This window comes from Cyrtonyx montezumae, unplaced genomic scaffold, assembly GCF_038088225.1.
Source record: "Cyrtonyx montezumae isolate F1298 unplaced genomic scaffold, pur_monq_1.0 scaffold_19, whole genome shotgun sequence".
Classification (NCBI taxonomy): domain Eukaryota; kingdom Metazoa; phylum Chordata; class Aves; order Galliformes; family Odontophoridae; genus Cyrtonyx; species Cyrtonyx montezumae.
This window is the reverse complement of record NW_027071925.1, coordinates 6806447-6819786: the sequence shown is the minus strand read 5'-3', so window position 1 is coordinate 6819786 and position 13340 is coordinate 6806447. Positions and strand designations below refer to the sequence as shown.

Below are 13340 nucleotides of genomic sequence, written 5' to 3'. Positions count from 1 at the left end.
AAGCACTATGGTTTTCAACAGGTGTTGGGCATGTTACATGAGCTGGGAGCCGAGGATGTTCTGACACTATCGTGTTTTGCTTTAGGGAGCTCCCAACATATTGTTCCATATCTCAACATTTATATCTAGAAGGCCTTTCATTTAAGCAAACCCTGATTATTTAAATCAAAATAAGGAATTATTTCAGTGGATTTCTTAAACAGAATTGGTTACACTTCATTTGAAAGTTTCATTGGTAAACGATTCATGAAACACTAATAAATGATGAGATGTTATAAACATGACTGAAATGGTACTGAAGGTCTGTCTGCTCACATTTAAATATGCTACATACCATTATCAGTTACTCACTGACACTGTAGATGTACAATGACCCAAAAGGGACCATGTGCATAAACAACTTCTCATCATCTACTGACTTCTCACAGATAAAACTTCTGTAGGATCACAGAACTCCTAAGCTACACACTGAAATATCTTGCATAAACTATATTGCAATGTTGAGTGTATTTCTGCTCTCTTTCCTGATAATATTCAGATTTAAATGATAGGGTGATAGAGGTATCTCATTCTCTTACAAAGTAAAGTTAAGATTATTACACGATTTAAATATAAAAACATGAACACTCACACTGCTTGTGGCTCCTTAAATTTTCCTACTTGCTGAATGTGGTACATGAGATCACCACCATTCACATACTCCATAACAAAATACAGGCGGTCCTAGGATGAAGAATTAAACACGCACGTAAACACATCAGACACAGTATTAGATCTGCATTGATCAAGAAAAAAGTCACTGGTATGTTATTATAAAGCTTTTAAGGTTATTGGGACAGGTTTTACATTCTGGCAAAATGGAAGTGGGATGTTTTGTAAAACCTGCAAGAGTAAATGGCTGATGGGAGCTGTCTTGTTTTGCCAATTTTAGTGACTCACTTTTATGTATTAGTAGCCTACACTGTTCCCATAATTATTCACACATAGTTTTGTCTGCTAGAAATAAATGTCAAAAAGCATTAAAGATGGTTAAGAATCTTTACTTTCAGCCTATTTCTAATGCCTCTGAATAAATTTAGGGATGTATATACACTTCTGATAATTAAAAATAGACAAGAAAAGAAGTCACAGGGTTTACAAAAGTATCTTGTATCTTCACCAGTGATAGTACATTTCTTTCTCACCTTATTTCAGATAAAGACTGAAATAAAGTATTTTGGAGGGCAATATATCTTGCAAAGTGAAGAATTTTAAAGCCCATATCCACAGTGTATCTGAGTACTTATGCAGTATTCTCCCACTTGGGGACCTTCAGTGAGACTTAAGCAATATGTCTGTCCACCATTTGTCAGAGGACTAAAATTGAACTCTTCCATGTGCCTTTGGTAAGAACAAGATTGATCACACTCTATAAGCATCCACTCAGGATGGATGACTTGGGGTAATTGCAGAAGTTATGACAGGTAGGTTGAATGATAATAAAAGTTACTGAACTGATATAATTCAGGATCACATATTATGGAAAACATCACTGCTGCAAGGAAGAGAGCTCACGTACAACTGTTTGGAAACAAGAGTGAAGCTGTGTTAGAAATGGTGGCTTATCCTGCAGTGCTAGCACTCGTTTTTCAACCATTGTACACTCAACATCATCATCCTGAATCACCACATCTTTTTTCAGTATTTTGATTGCATAGAGCTCCTCCGTATTCTTCCTGTCCGCCAGCATCACCTGCACAAAAAGAAACAGGAGTGAAATCTTCCTACCTGCTAGTGGAGAAGGTGACTCATATGCCCAGTGAGCTGTATAGATGGCAATCCAGCTTTCCCTATCGTTGGTACAGACCAACTTGATCAAAACACCAGAAATAACACCATTACTCACCCACTGCAATGAGCTGTATCAGTCATTTCAGACAAAGCCTGAGCCAAAACACCAATGTGAATTGCAGACACATTGCCCCAGGGCTGATAACATGTTAAGCCCCAGGAGACTTCTTCAGTAAAGGGCACATCACCATATAAATGGGTGTTAAAGTAAACAGAAAAATAGCAGCCCTTTCTTACCACTAACACACTTCAAATATATATAATTTGTGATTCTTCCCAAATATTCAGCCCTACCAAAGCTGGTGATTTCCAGAAGTGGCAGTGATCTAGGGAGTAAAGCTAGAAAGACAGACCTGATTTCTGTGTAACTGCTTAAAAGTGAGGATCTAAAAATTATTTTCTTACACCCTGCCCAAGAGTGTGTCTTTTTCTCTCAGACTATTTTTGAAAGAAAAGTGCCCAATCATGACTGAAGCCTGTCAGTCATTAAAGAATTGCCCTACTCCGCATTAAAAACGCTTCTTCTGAAGTGCACTTCTTTTTGACTTTGGATTTTGCTTCTTAGAAGGAGAATTATTTATTTGTTGGAATTCTTACCTTTCCAAAGCTTCCTTTTCCAAGAACCATGAGAAAGTTGAAATCTGTCAGCTTCACCCTGTCCAGATTGTTGGATGGCACACTTGAATTCCTATCTTCTGATGGAGTAATGACTTTGTTACCAGCTGGCCCAAGTTTGGCTTTCTAAAGGACATACGTACACATACATACACAAAAATGGGGAAGTGAGAAGAGCAGCCCATTTCCTTAGCAGAGTGGGTCATTGGGTGAGCATTAGGTTGGAGGTGACCGTATTCAAGATGGCATTCTTGGGAGAAAGGCTGCATAACAAAATTTGCACGGACACAAGTTCAAAGATTCATTCCAACAATACTTTCGACATTATTGAGAGAATTAAAGTGGAAATATATGTTTATATATAACCAGATAAAAGCAGATAAACTTATCTGGTTATTGAAGCAAAACCGAAGCACAAATGAAAGGCAAAGAAAAGAAGTCATGTATATTCATGCCAAAAGCAGGCTTCTCCAGTGTTTTTGTTTCAAAACACAAAAAACGTTCTTCAAATATACCATGCTACAATCTACATAGTGTTCTCCAGGTATAAACAGTCTCTTCAACACATTCTCTTTTAAAAATGTAGTTCTCAAAGCCACTCTGCATAGCAAGAGTTAATAAATATTTAACATGCATTTAGAAAAATAACCTGCATTAAAAAAAACAACAACGTATGAATATTAATGCAGATGAACATGGCCACTTTCAAACTAGCATTACAATCAACTTTGATTTTCAATCAAGCGTTGATCTGGAAAAGGGAGGGAGGGGAATATTACATACAAAGGTTCTGTCTTGGCTAGACAGTCTGGTTTGTAGAGGTTGCAACAGTCTCAGTATTTTCACATGAGACACCACATAAATGCTCAAGTAAGCTGCATTTCAAATCTCAAAGTTAACAAAAGAGAGAAAAGTAAGACTCACCAAAAGATAAGACAGTCTACAACAAAATGTCCCTCTTGTTCTCAAACTTATCCCACATACCAGCAGAAGCAAAGCCAAGAAGGTTTAATAATAGCATAACTTTGGAATGTAAATGCTTTCCCCCAAGTATCTAGTGAGTTGGCATAGTAAAAATCTCTAATATGATTTTTTTTTTTGTGCCATTGACATGTGCTCAACAGTTAAGGATAATTACTTTTGTCACTACACCACAAGGACAGTACTTGCATATTATTGGTTTTACAGATAAAAAATACCAAGTCTAGAAATCAAAGTGTATTCAGAGTCACACAATAAAGAATTGGACTTAAAGGTCATAAAGGCTTGGCTTGGCAGATGACCTTGACAGCTCAACTGGAATCTGGAAGGATACCAACCTCCCCCTCCCCACACACGTTTGGAAATCTGGGATGGGAAGGTCCAGCTTGATTCAGCTTCCTGCCCCCAGCTGCTGTGGGCATGTCAAAGGGACATCCTGTAAGGCAATCACTCTGTTCTTACAAGGCTATATTCAGGTTTATAACTGCAGAAAAACATATCTGCCACATGGATATGAATTTTGGCTTTTTTTTTGATAATTTTTTGTTTGTTGGTTAAAACACGGGATTCATTCCACCACTACGATGACTTGCTTGTAGGAAAGCAGCACCTGGAGATGCTGAACAGGACCAGTGGCTGTACAACCCTTTAGCAAGAAGTCTTGGGCACCAGCCTATGTTCCCAATCCTGCAAAGCACTGCCCAATGGCAGAGCCTGCTGCTGGTGGAACCCAGAGGTATCACGAAGCTGTGTGCCTTAATGGCCACTAACTGGGCCTTAAGACTCGTGCACGACTGAGCCATCAGTCAATGAAGTAAAAAAACCAAAAACACTAAAAAACCCCCACCAAAACTCCAAATTTGTGTATGCCTGTAGGGGTGCTGTTTCTTCATATACAAAACTATATATTTCAGACAGGGAACTACAAACCAAAACTGTTCTTAAAACAGAGTGATGGTGAGGAGCACAACGTGTTTTAATTGGCATAAATGAGATGTAAAACCACACACCATTTCTTTCACCATTACCTCTGTGTCCAGGATTGTCTGTGATGAATAGCTTTACTACTAACTAGAAGGGAAGAAAATCTGTTTGAGACTTATGCTCTGTCAAGGCCAATTCAAGCGCTGAAAAAAGGACAGAGATCAGATAGAATTATTTTCCAGAGCTCCACAGAATGCTGTTTCAACAGTGCTGACCATAGAGGAACAAGGAGACCAATGGCCTTTTTGCATAGGTAAAGTGTGCATAAGGAGAGTGATTTGTGGCAGGGAGCTGTGGACACACAGCTGAGAGCAGGGCGTTGGGACCCGAGACACGCACAGACCAAGGCACCCAGGTGTGAGACTGCAGATCTTGTTTCCTAAAGCTGACGCTGTGAAATGGTGTCCAGATCCTTCTGAGTCTTGGACAGATCCATTGTTTTCTCTTCCAGCTCTGCTCTTATAGACAGCCCAACAAACGTATATTCTCAGGTGTTTACCTAAAGTCAGTGTCTTGAACTGGAACAGGTTTTCTTACGGTTGCATATGGCTAGAGGAAAAGGAATGGTATGGAAAACAGATGGAAGAGGTACATCCAAAAGGAGAAGAGCTGACAAAAATCACAGCCTTCTGGTTGCTGTCTCTGAGGAAAGTGCATTCCACATGGAGCCATTCTAATAAAGTTACTTAAATGCTCCACATTAGTTTGGGACTTCCTCATTTTTAGAGCGTTACAAGCATCACAATTCAAACCACTGTATGGATTACATACATCAGGGGATTTTACAATATCAGGAATGCCTTTGCTGACTTAAATTTGCCTCTCAGTATACTATAAACTGGTTTTGTCTGTGTAAAAAACACAACATTGCACAACAAGGCCAGCTTGCAGCAAACAAACCCAGAAAACAGTACGTTAAAGATGAATTAGTCTGCACTGGTAGCAGAAGGGTTAATCTTAAAAGAAAACAAGACATGCACATCATCTTACTTCCTCCGGCTCGGACGCACCTTATCTCGGCCCGTTCTTTTACCCTGAAACCACAGGTGAGACATGCTTTATGTATTTGGCCCAAATGCACTTCTTCACGGAGCGTTGTTGAAGTTAACAGTGTGTTGCAGATTCAAGAGGAGAAAGTGGCAAATGGAAAGTATTTAACGAGGTTGAATTTTAACAATGCTGAATTCTGCAAGTGGGGAGGTAGGAAAACATCCTATGCATGCATCTCCTCTCCATGTTCCATCTGCCATGTATTGGCTCCACTGACATGTACTGGGAAAAGAAATGGAGCACTCACACCCAGCTGGGAATGGAAAGTGGGCAATTGAGCAGCAGGGAGCAGCACTGCCTTCAGACCCCTGCAAAAATCCCAAAGCTGTGACAGTCAGCAACGCGGCCAGGCTGCAACTGGGGTCCCAACTCTTAATGCCAGTTGTATCCACATGTCACAATTAAATCCCTCTGTTAAACTCTAACAAAATCTCTGCCTCACACTGCAGCAACGTTCCACCAGACCCCAATGCTCTTCAAATGTCTCCATGTCCCATGCCAGCCTGGCCCCCAGCCTTTCCCTCCCTGATTCTGCTGTTAACTCAATGGCCTTGCAGGGCTGCAGGTAACCCCCTCTTACATCCTGTCCCGTGGTGAGAAGCAGGGCAGGGGCATGCTGAACTTACACTGTGGGTGTGGAAAGGGGAAGCTGAAATAGTTCCCTAGTGACCCAAAGAAGGACAGAGCCCTGCTGGGCTTCCCAGTCCAGACACCTAACAAGTGGAGCCATTAGCAAGCCTTTAATGGAGAAAACACATGCAGTAAATTTCAAGTCACAATCTGGAGGAAAAAAACCTCCTCAATGACACGTTCTCCATCATAGTGGCAGCTTGTTTCTTATATTATTGCATTTCCAATTTCATGTAATTATAGATGTTGTGAAGGACTATCCATTTCCTCGTTTACACAACTTAATTGTCGGGATGCTGATAACTCAAAATGAGAAGAGTTCATTTCTAATACTTCACCAGACTGAGTTTTAAGCTTAATTCCATAACGTAATGCAAGCTTATAATTCATTAGCAGAGAGCTTTGTAGCCATGGAAACAAAACAGAGAGGAGAAGTTCCAGCCCAGGCCTGGGTGATGCAGCAGCCCAGCAGCTCCCACCAGCGAGGGATGCGGAAAATGAAGGAAAATTCATTTTTACAGCAATAGCTAAAATAGTTATTGAATAAAGAAGCAAAAGAAAAATCCGACTATTCTCGTTGCAAGTAAGAAAGCACAAAGGCAAGCAGAATGGGTCATGAAAATATAAATGGGGAGGGGGATGAATCCTGAGGGTTAAATATGGACAGCTCCCCATCTTTGGTCTGCTTTCCCCCTCACCTCTTTTTCCTCTTTAATTTGTGACATATTTATCCTTTTGCTTAGTAACACTGATTTTATTTAAAGCAGTTGCCTAAAAAAAATGCCTGTGCCATTTGGAAAAAGGATTTAAAATGTCTTTTTGATGACAGGAGCACAGGAACCACAGCCCATCCACACATGGCACCGCTCCGCTCATCGTGGAGCACTGATGCAATCCCACAAGGAATTCTGTGAGATTGCTAAAATGGGGTAATTCTGCCAGGGTAGCACCTTACAGACACCGATATGTGCAATATGATGACTGATGGCCCAGCTCCCAGCAGCAGTGCTCCAATGCCATCCCGTGTTCTGCACTGACCCCTCGTGGCTCCTGGCTCAGTGCAGCTCTGTGTTCTGTTGTCTTACTGGCAAGAAGAGAATCCTAAAGGACAGCACAAGACCCCATTGTGCCATGCTGCATCTCAACAGAGCTGCTGATCTTGGGGGCTTCGAGCCACATACCCTGCTGAAAATCGGTCATTTTATGCTTTCAGTGTTGCTGTTGCATAGAAGTTTATCCCATAGGAAGTACAGGAGTAAAGTCCCACATTTGTCAGGCATAAGATAAAGGTAACCACGTCTCCCAGGAAATGCAGACAACGGAGTCAAACAGCTATGGGAAACAGCACTGCAGAAGAGATGCAGCTATTCCCAGCACAGGAGTTTGGTGTACACTGCCCTGGACACAGTGCTTCCGAGTTGGAGCTGTGAAATCCAGAGAGGAAAGAGCTCCCCACTGCCCCCTTGGCACTGTCAGCATGTTTCATCTGTTCACAACAGCAGCAGCCACCTGAGTCTGCTTTGTTCTCTGCCTTTATTGCCCGGCAGCATCCCTGCAGCCCTGACTGGATGGAAAGCAATCAGCGAGGCTGCTAATTGTTCAGGAATTCTTGCTGAAATGCCCAAGACAGTAGCAATAAAAATAATTATATTGCTGGCTTTCTAGCCAACGCTGGAATAGCAAATCCCTAAGTGTCCAAAAAAATAAATTAAAAAAAAAGTTGCTTTATGTTCCTGCATTTTTTTTAATCTTGCAAAGTACTGCTAATTCACAATAATGATAATAAAAAACCACACAGGGTGCAAAAATTTCTTTTAAGGGTAAAACTCATTTCAGTATGGGCAAAAAGCAAAGTGCTGCTCTGTGTCAGCACTCCACACACACACACACACAATGAAGGCACTTCCTGCATGATGTGAAAATATAAGAAGCTGTTTTTGCTCCATCAGTGCAACTTCAAAGGGCACCGTTGCTGAGAACCTTCCATCCACCATCTGTTCTGCCATGCTCATGCATCCATGGCTTCCACCTGCAACTACAACTAAATACCCTGCTGCAAAAAAACATGTATATATTTAAACACTACCTATAAAGTGCTCACACCAAATTGGTAAAAAAACATTTAACCAGAAGATGGAGGCTTCCCCCATTAGACAATCTCCATCAATGAAACCAAAATGTGGTTTTGTTGCTGAAGAAGAGGAGGTGTAGAGGAATGAGAAGCAGCTCTCCCTCCTGTGCAGACTTGTCTGAGATGGAGACACTGGGTAAAGGATGGAGGGTAAGGAAAAGATGACTGCTACGTGACAGATGCCATCATCACTGCACTAGGAAATACCTGGCAATGGCAAATGACCTTACTCTTTGCTTTTGTGGTTCAACATTAAAACACTGGGTAAAATCATGTGTTAGTAATAAAAATGACTTTCAACATTTGGTTTTTACAGGGAGTATTTAAACCCCTGGGCTCTAACATCCGAAGTGACACAGATCGACCTAAGCTGCCGACATACTACTAGGTGATGACAGCTTCAGCAACCTTACATTCGTAAAACAGGAGTTTCACTTTTTAAATTGCAACTTCACTGATGTATGAGACTGAGGTGTGATGTGGGTCAGTGACAAAGCAAGAACATTCGTTAGAGATGCATCACATGCAAGTTAAAAGTTTGGATACACGTTGTCAGTGCTGGCACACGTTGTTCTGTGAGATGGGGGTTAGTGAAGGAAGGAAGAGAGAATGTGAGAGTCAGTATTTTGTGTATCAGAGCCTTTGTGCACATGGGTTACAACCCTCAGGATATAGTATACATACATACATCCGTAAACATATGTAGTATATTATATCACAATACATGCATGCTACATATCCCAAACGTCCATCTTTTTAAACTCTCAGTGAACATGAGAACTATTTGATCCGTGGATATTAGTTAAGAGTTCCACAATCATATTTCAAATTAAAGATGCACCATTTCCCATCTTCCACGAGAAGGTGCCATTGGTTCAGCCTGGGCCTCACAGCCAGAGCTCTGCAGCTGCTGAGCTTTGCTGAGCCCCTGGTGTGCACACTTCCAGCCAACCTGGTGGGTACTTTGTGGCAGTTCATGGAAGATGCAGACTTCACATTTATCTTTTTTTTTTTTTTATTTAGAAAAGGTTAAATTGGGAAATGAAAGCTTAAATTGGGAAACAAAAGCTTAAATAGGGAAACAAAAGCTTTAATTGAGAAACAAGTGCATCCTTGTAACACGGTGAGAATGAAATCGAATGTAATCAGCTTTGGGCATTCACAGAGAGGGTTTTGTTAAGATGCAGGAGAACACTGAGGAGCAAGCTACCTTGAAGCAGCAGACACGTACATGGCAGTCCTGGAGGAGACAGGAAAGGGAGAAAACTGCTGCGTTAGTACAGGGCTGGTGAAGCAGAGCAACATCAGCATTTGCAGCAGACGGACACACTAAGGATGGAGCAGTGAGAAGGCAGACACGGGCACACCAGTTTGCACAGGAACACTGCAATAGAGAAACCACAGCACCAGCTGCCCCAGCAGCACAGAGCAGCACAGCCCATGTGCTGCATGCACGAGGCATTCCCAACGGCCTCGAACCAGCACTGAGCCAAAAGTGTGTGGGGATGCCTGAGGTCGGGGCTGCTGACAGCAAACACACACTGCGGGAGGGTGGCAGCACAAAAATGTTTTGAACTGTTTGCCTTCTTTTGAGATACATGCCTCAACGTTCTGTAGGGATCCCTGTAACTGGTGTGTCTCACTATGAACTTGTTTCACCACTTGCATACAACAAGAAACCCCTCATGGAGAAAGCAGCACCTCTAAGGAACTGGGACTGATGGATGTCACCTGGTTCAGAATTGTGCCATTTTCTCCTTTCAGAGATGGTGAGTGGATGGGAAACCTCCAGATAACTGCATATGGGAATTCCCCATGCCAAATGACAGTATAGAACAGATGGAGTCATCTCACAGCATTTCTATACTGCTGCGAACTACTCTCTAATGATTAAATGTGCACGATTCAAAAATAGGAATGGGTGTCACAGCCAAAAAAAAGCAGCTCCTCTTTTTATAGCCACAGAGAGCGTGGATTGACGTGCCAGTGAAACGCTGGCTGGCCACGATTTCAGTGCACTTAGTGTCTGTTTCCTGAAAAGTAAATTTAACCTTTTCTTTCGCAGTTTGGAGAGTCAGCAGCAATATTATTTCTCTTTTCCCCACTACCTTTGCTGAACTGCCTGAAGCTACAGCTATTGCCTCAACAGGGGGATGTGTACAAGTCGGTGTGGGTACGGCACGGACCAACTCTTAATTTATTGCAGAAATCAAAGCACAAAGTGACTGCAGTACAACAGCCGTGGGGCAAAAGCACAGGTCCCCCTTGAAGGCTTGGGAGAACATCCCCTTCCCAGCCCTTACAGGGAGGGGTGCAGAGATCAAGAGATAGAAGAAATTAACTCACCATTTAGAAAAGCATCAAGCTCCCCTACACGATTTTACTTTATATTTTTAAGAAATGAAAATATCACATTTAATTGGGAAACTCGCTGGGTCTGAGGAGCATGCACAGCTCACAGCTCTGAACTCACAGTGCTCCTGATTAAAGAAGAGGAAGAAAACGCCCTCTTGACCTCAGGCTGTGGTGAACATCAGAAAAATGCCAGAGTAATGCAGAAAGTGCTTGTCTTCTCCTTAATAGCAGTGCAGCCTGAAGCTGCTTGAAAAAAAGAAACCGAAAGGGAGTGCGAGAGATCTAAGAAACGCAGAGCTTGCAGTGAAGCAAGGAGAACTGATTTACTGATGATGTTCAGAAGGGAATGATAAATACACAAGTCTTTAGCACTAGACCCCAAACAACATCAAAAACCATCAGAAGCCTTTAATTGTGACTCAAAATCTGCAGTCACACTGGCAAATGGTGTTTAACCTCGTCTGTTATCCTGGCCCAGTGTGGTCACCAGTCCAAGCCTGCACACTTACAGTCCCCTGAGGATTAGCAAACAGAATTCTGCTGGGCAGAAAACTGTTGGGCAAACAGAATGCTGCTCTGTGAGCTGCAGGAGGTCAGCACACAGCTCCAGCAGCACCAGGGAGGGGTTGGGTGTTGACAGCAGAGCATGATGGCTGCATTGTTCTTCTTATTAAAGCAGTAAGAGGTTCAGAAAGACGTTTCCTTAAGCACCGTAATAACGGTTATCTTTAGAAGTGCTGAGATGTCACCTAAATGTCATCACTGATGGTATGCTTCCAGCTTTCAGGTACGATATCTACCCTCATCTGAACTGTTTCCTCTCTCCTTGTGCCTCACTCTTCTCGGTCTGCAGAAGAACAGCACAGCTGTAGTCTGTGGACAGTGCTCTTCACCAACCCCAGCCCCACAGCAGCAAAAAGGCATTGGGACAGTGCTCCTGGGGAACCTGTCCAGCACTCAGTTTCAGAGAGGGCAGACTGGGTATTCCTCCTCTGACAGAGCTGTGATGAACAGGCACAGGCTGCCCAGGGTGGTGGGGATGTCACCATCCCTGGAGGTGTTCCAGAACCATGGGGATGTGGCACTGAGGGACGTGGCCAGTGGGCGCAGTGGGGTGGGCTGGGGTTGGGCTTGGGGATCTCAGAGTTGTTGGCTTAATGATTCTGTGATTCTAAAGCATAAGATCTGCACAAGTGCTGTCCCTCTGTACAAAGAAAACATCCGTCATCTTACCAATATGCAAAAGTAGGGCCCTTCTGTACCCTCCCCAGAGCTGCTCTAAATGATGGCTCTGGGAGCAGTGAGCTCCCCATTCCAGCAAACTGCCTGGATCCCACCAATCACTGCAGCGACTGGGGCTGCTCACATCATTTAATACACCCTGCACTTGGGAGACATACCCATGTGTAAGGATAATAGCTACCCGGTTCTTTTTTAATTAAAAAATGAATATTGATATGAACCGCTTTATTTTTAATAACATTTTCCGTGATGGTGCTGCATGAAGAAGAGGACAGACAGAATAATTAACCAGCACATTAAGCCAGTATTTCTCTATTATTCTTCTAAGGTTATATTTAAGTATCTAGAAGTGCTATATTAAGCAGCAAATTACAGGAAACAAGGCTGGAGAAAACAGAAATAACTTCCCACAGCTCAAGTTTAGAATCTGCCCGTTTCTTTTCCTCAAATAAAAACCGTATCAGTGCTCAAACTGCAACCGGGTGTTAGGGTGACCGTAATGTGTCATCTGAATGTGGGGTGCTTTCCTTTGAATAGCAAAATACAGCAACAGGAAAGAAGTGTACAACAACTAGTAGACACTGCAGCGAAAAGCCCTGCTCATTTGGGTTCAGGCAGCCACCTGGGACCATCGCGAGTTGCCGTGGCAACCTCAGCCCGAACAATTATGGAGCAGCCACAATTATCCTGAATATGCCTGCTGAGGACCCAGCTTCGTCTGGAGATGGCCACCAATACTGCTGTTCTGGGGAGAAAATCCACACCCAAAGGTTAAAGCCCAATGAAAAACAGCGACAGATTTTACCCTGCCTCCCCTTCCCACAGGAGAATATTTTTGTCTCTGCGTATTAATAATGATGCCTCATCTGTAAATCACAAAATACGGATTGGATCATAGTGCAAAGGGAACTGAGAGTTGATTCATAACTTTTAGTGATAGGTGAGATCCAAAAATATGCCTATTTTTTAAAAAACACCTCTGCAGAGCATTCCTCAACTTCAATATACTGCACAACTTCATCTGGACAACACGTAGACAGCATATAAAAAGAAAATCCTTGTAGTAATAACTAAAAATACTTATGGGGTCACTGTATGATTCCATTAATGAAACCACTGTCTTCCTCACTTCTCCTTTTCTGAACTTGGTCTCATTTATTTGACAGAACTGAGAGCCAGGTGCTACTTCTCAACAGCTTCAGACCTGGTAGGGTGGGCCACAAAGAAACTCCTTTCCTTTACCTTTCAATTACATGTAGTACAAGTGAATAGAACGTTTTGACCATTTTTTCAGGTTGTTATTAATCCTGCACAGCTATTTTTATGGTAGATTTACACTGAACCAACAACTTGATGTCAGGAGGTCTGGGAGGTGAAGCAGCAGACCAACGTGTGTCTACAGTAGGAAGTCTGAGTTGTTAAAGGGGATCCAGAAGGGCATGATGGGATTGGATCAACAGCTGAAACCAAATCTTAAAGGTCTTTTTGGAATTACAGGCTTAAAATGATGATAATAATAATT

The 13340-nt window shown here is 42.5% G+C and overlaps 1 protein-coding gene across 2 annotated transcripts in view; it reads right to left on the bottom strand.

The window, feature by feature from the left end:
* The window catches only part of PRKCA (protein kinase C alpha), a 113414-nt gene that overhangs the window by 15359 nt on the left and 84715 nt on the right, over nt 1–13340 (bottom strand). The window contains exons 9-12 of one of the 2 annotated variants that reach the window (XM_065735412.1): nt 5421–5444; nt 2428–2571; nt 1559–1732; nt 632–723 (exon numbers count right to left, since the gene is read on the bottom strand). In XM_065735412.1, coding sequence (XP_065591484.1) covers nt 632–723; nt 1559–1732; nt 2428–2571; nt 5421–5444 — 434 coding nt within the window. The remainder of the gene's footprint in view (nt 1–631; nt 724–1558; nt 1733–2427; nt 2572–5420; nt 5445–13340) is intronic. The other variant, XM_065735414.1, reaches the window with a different exon arrangement.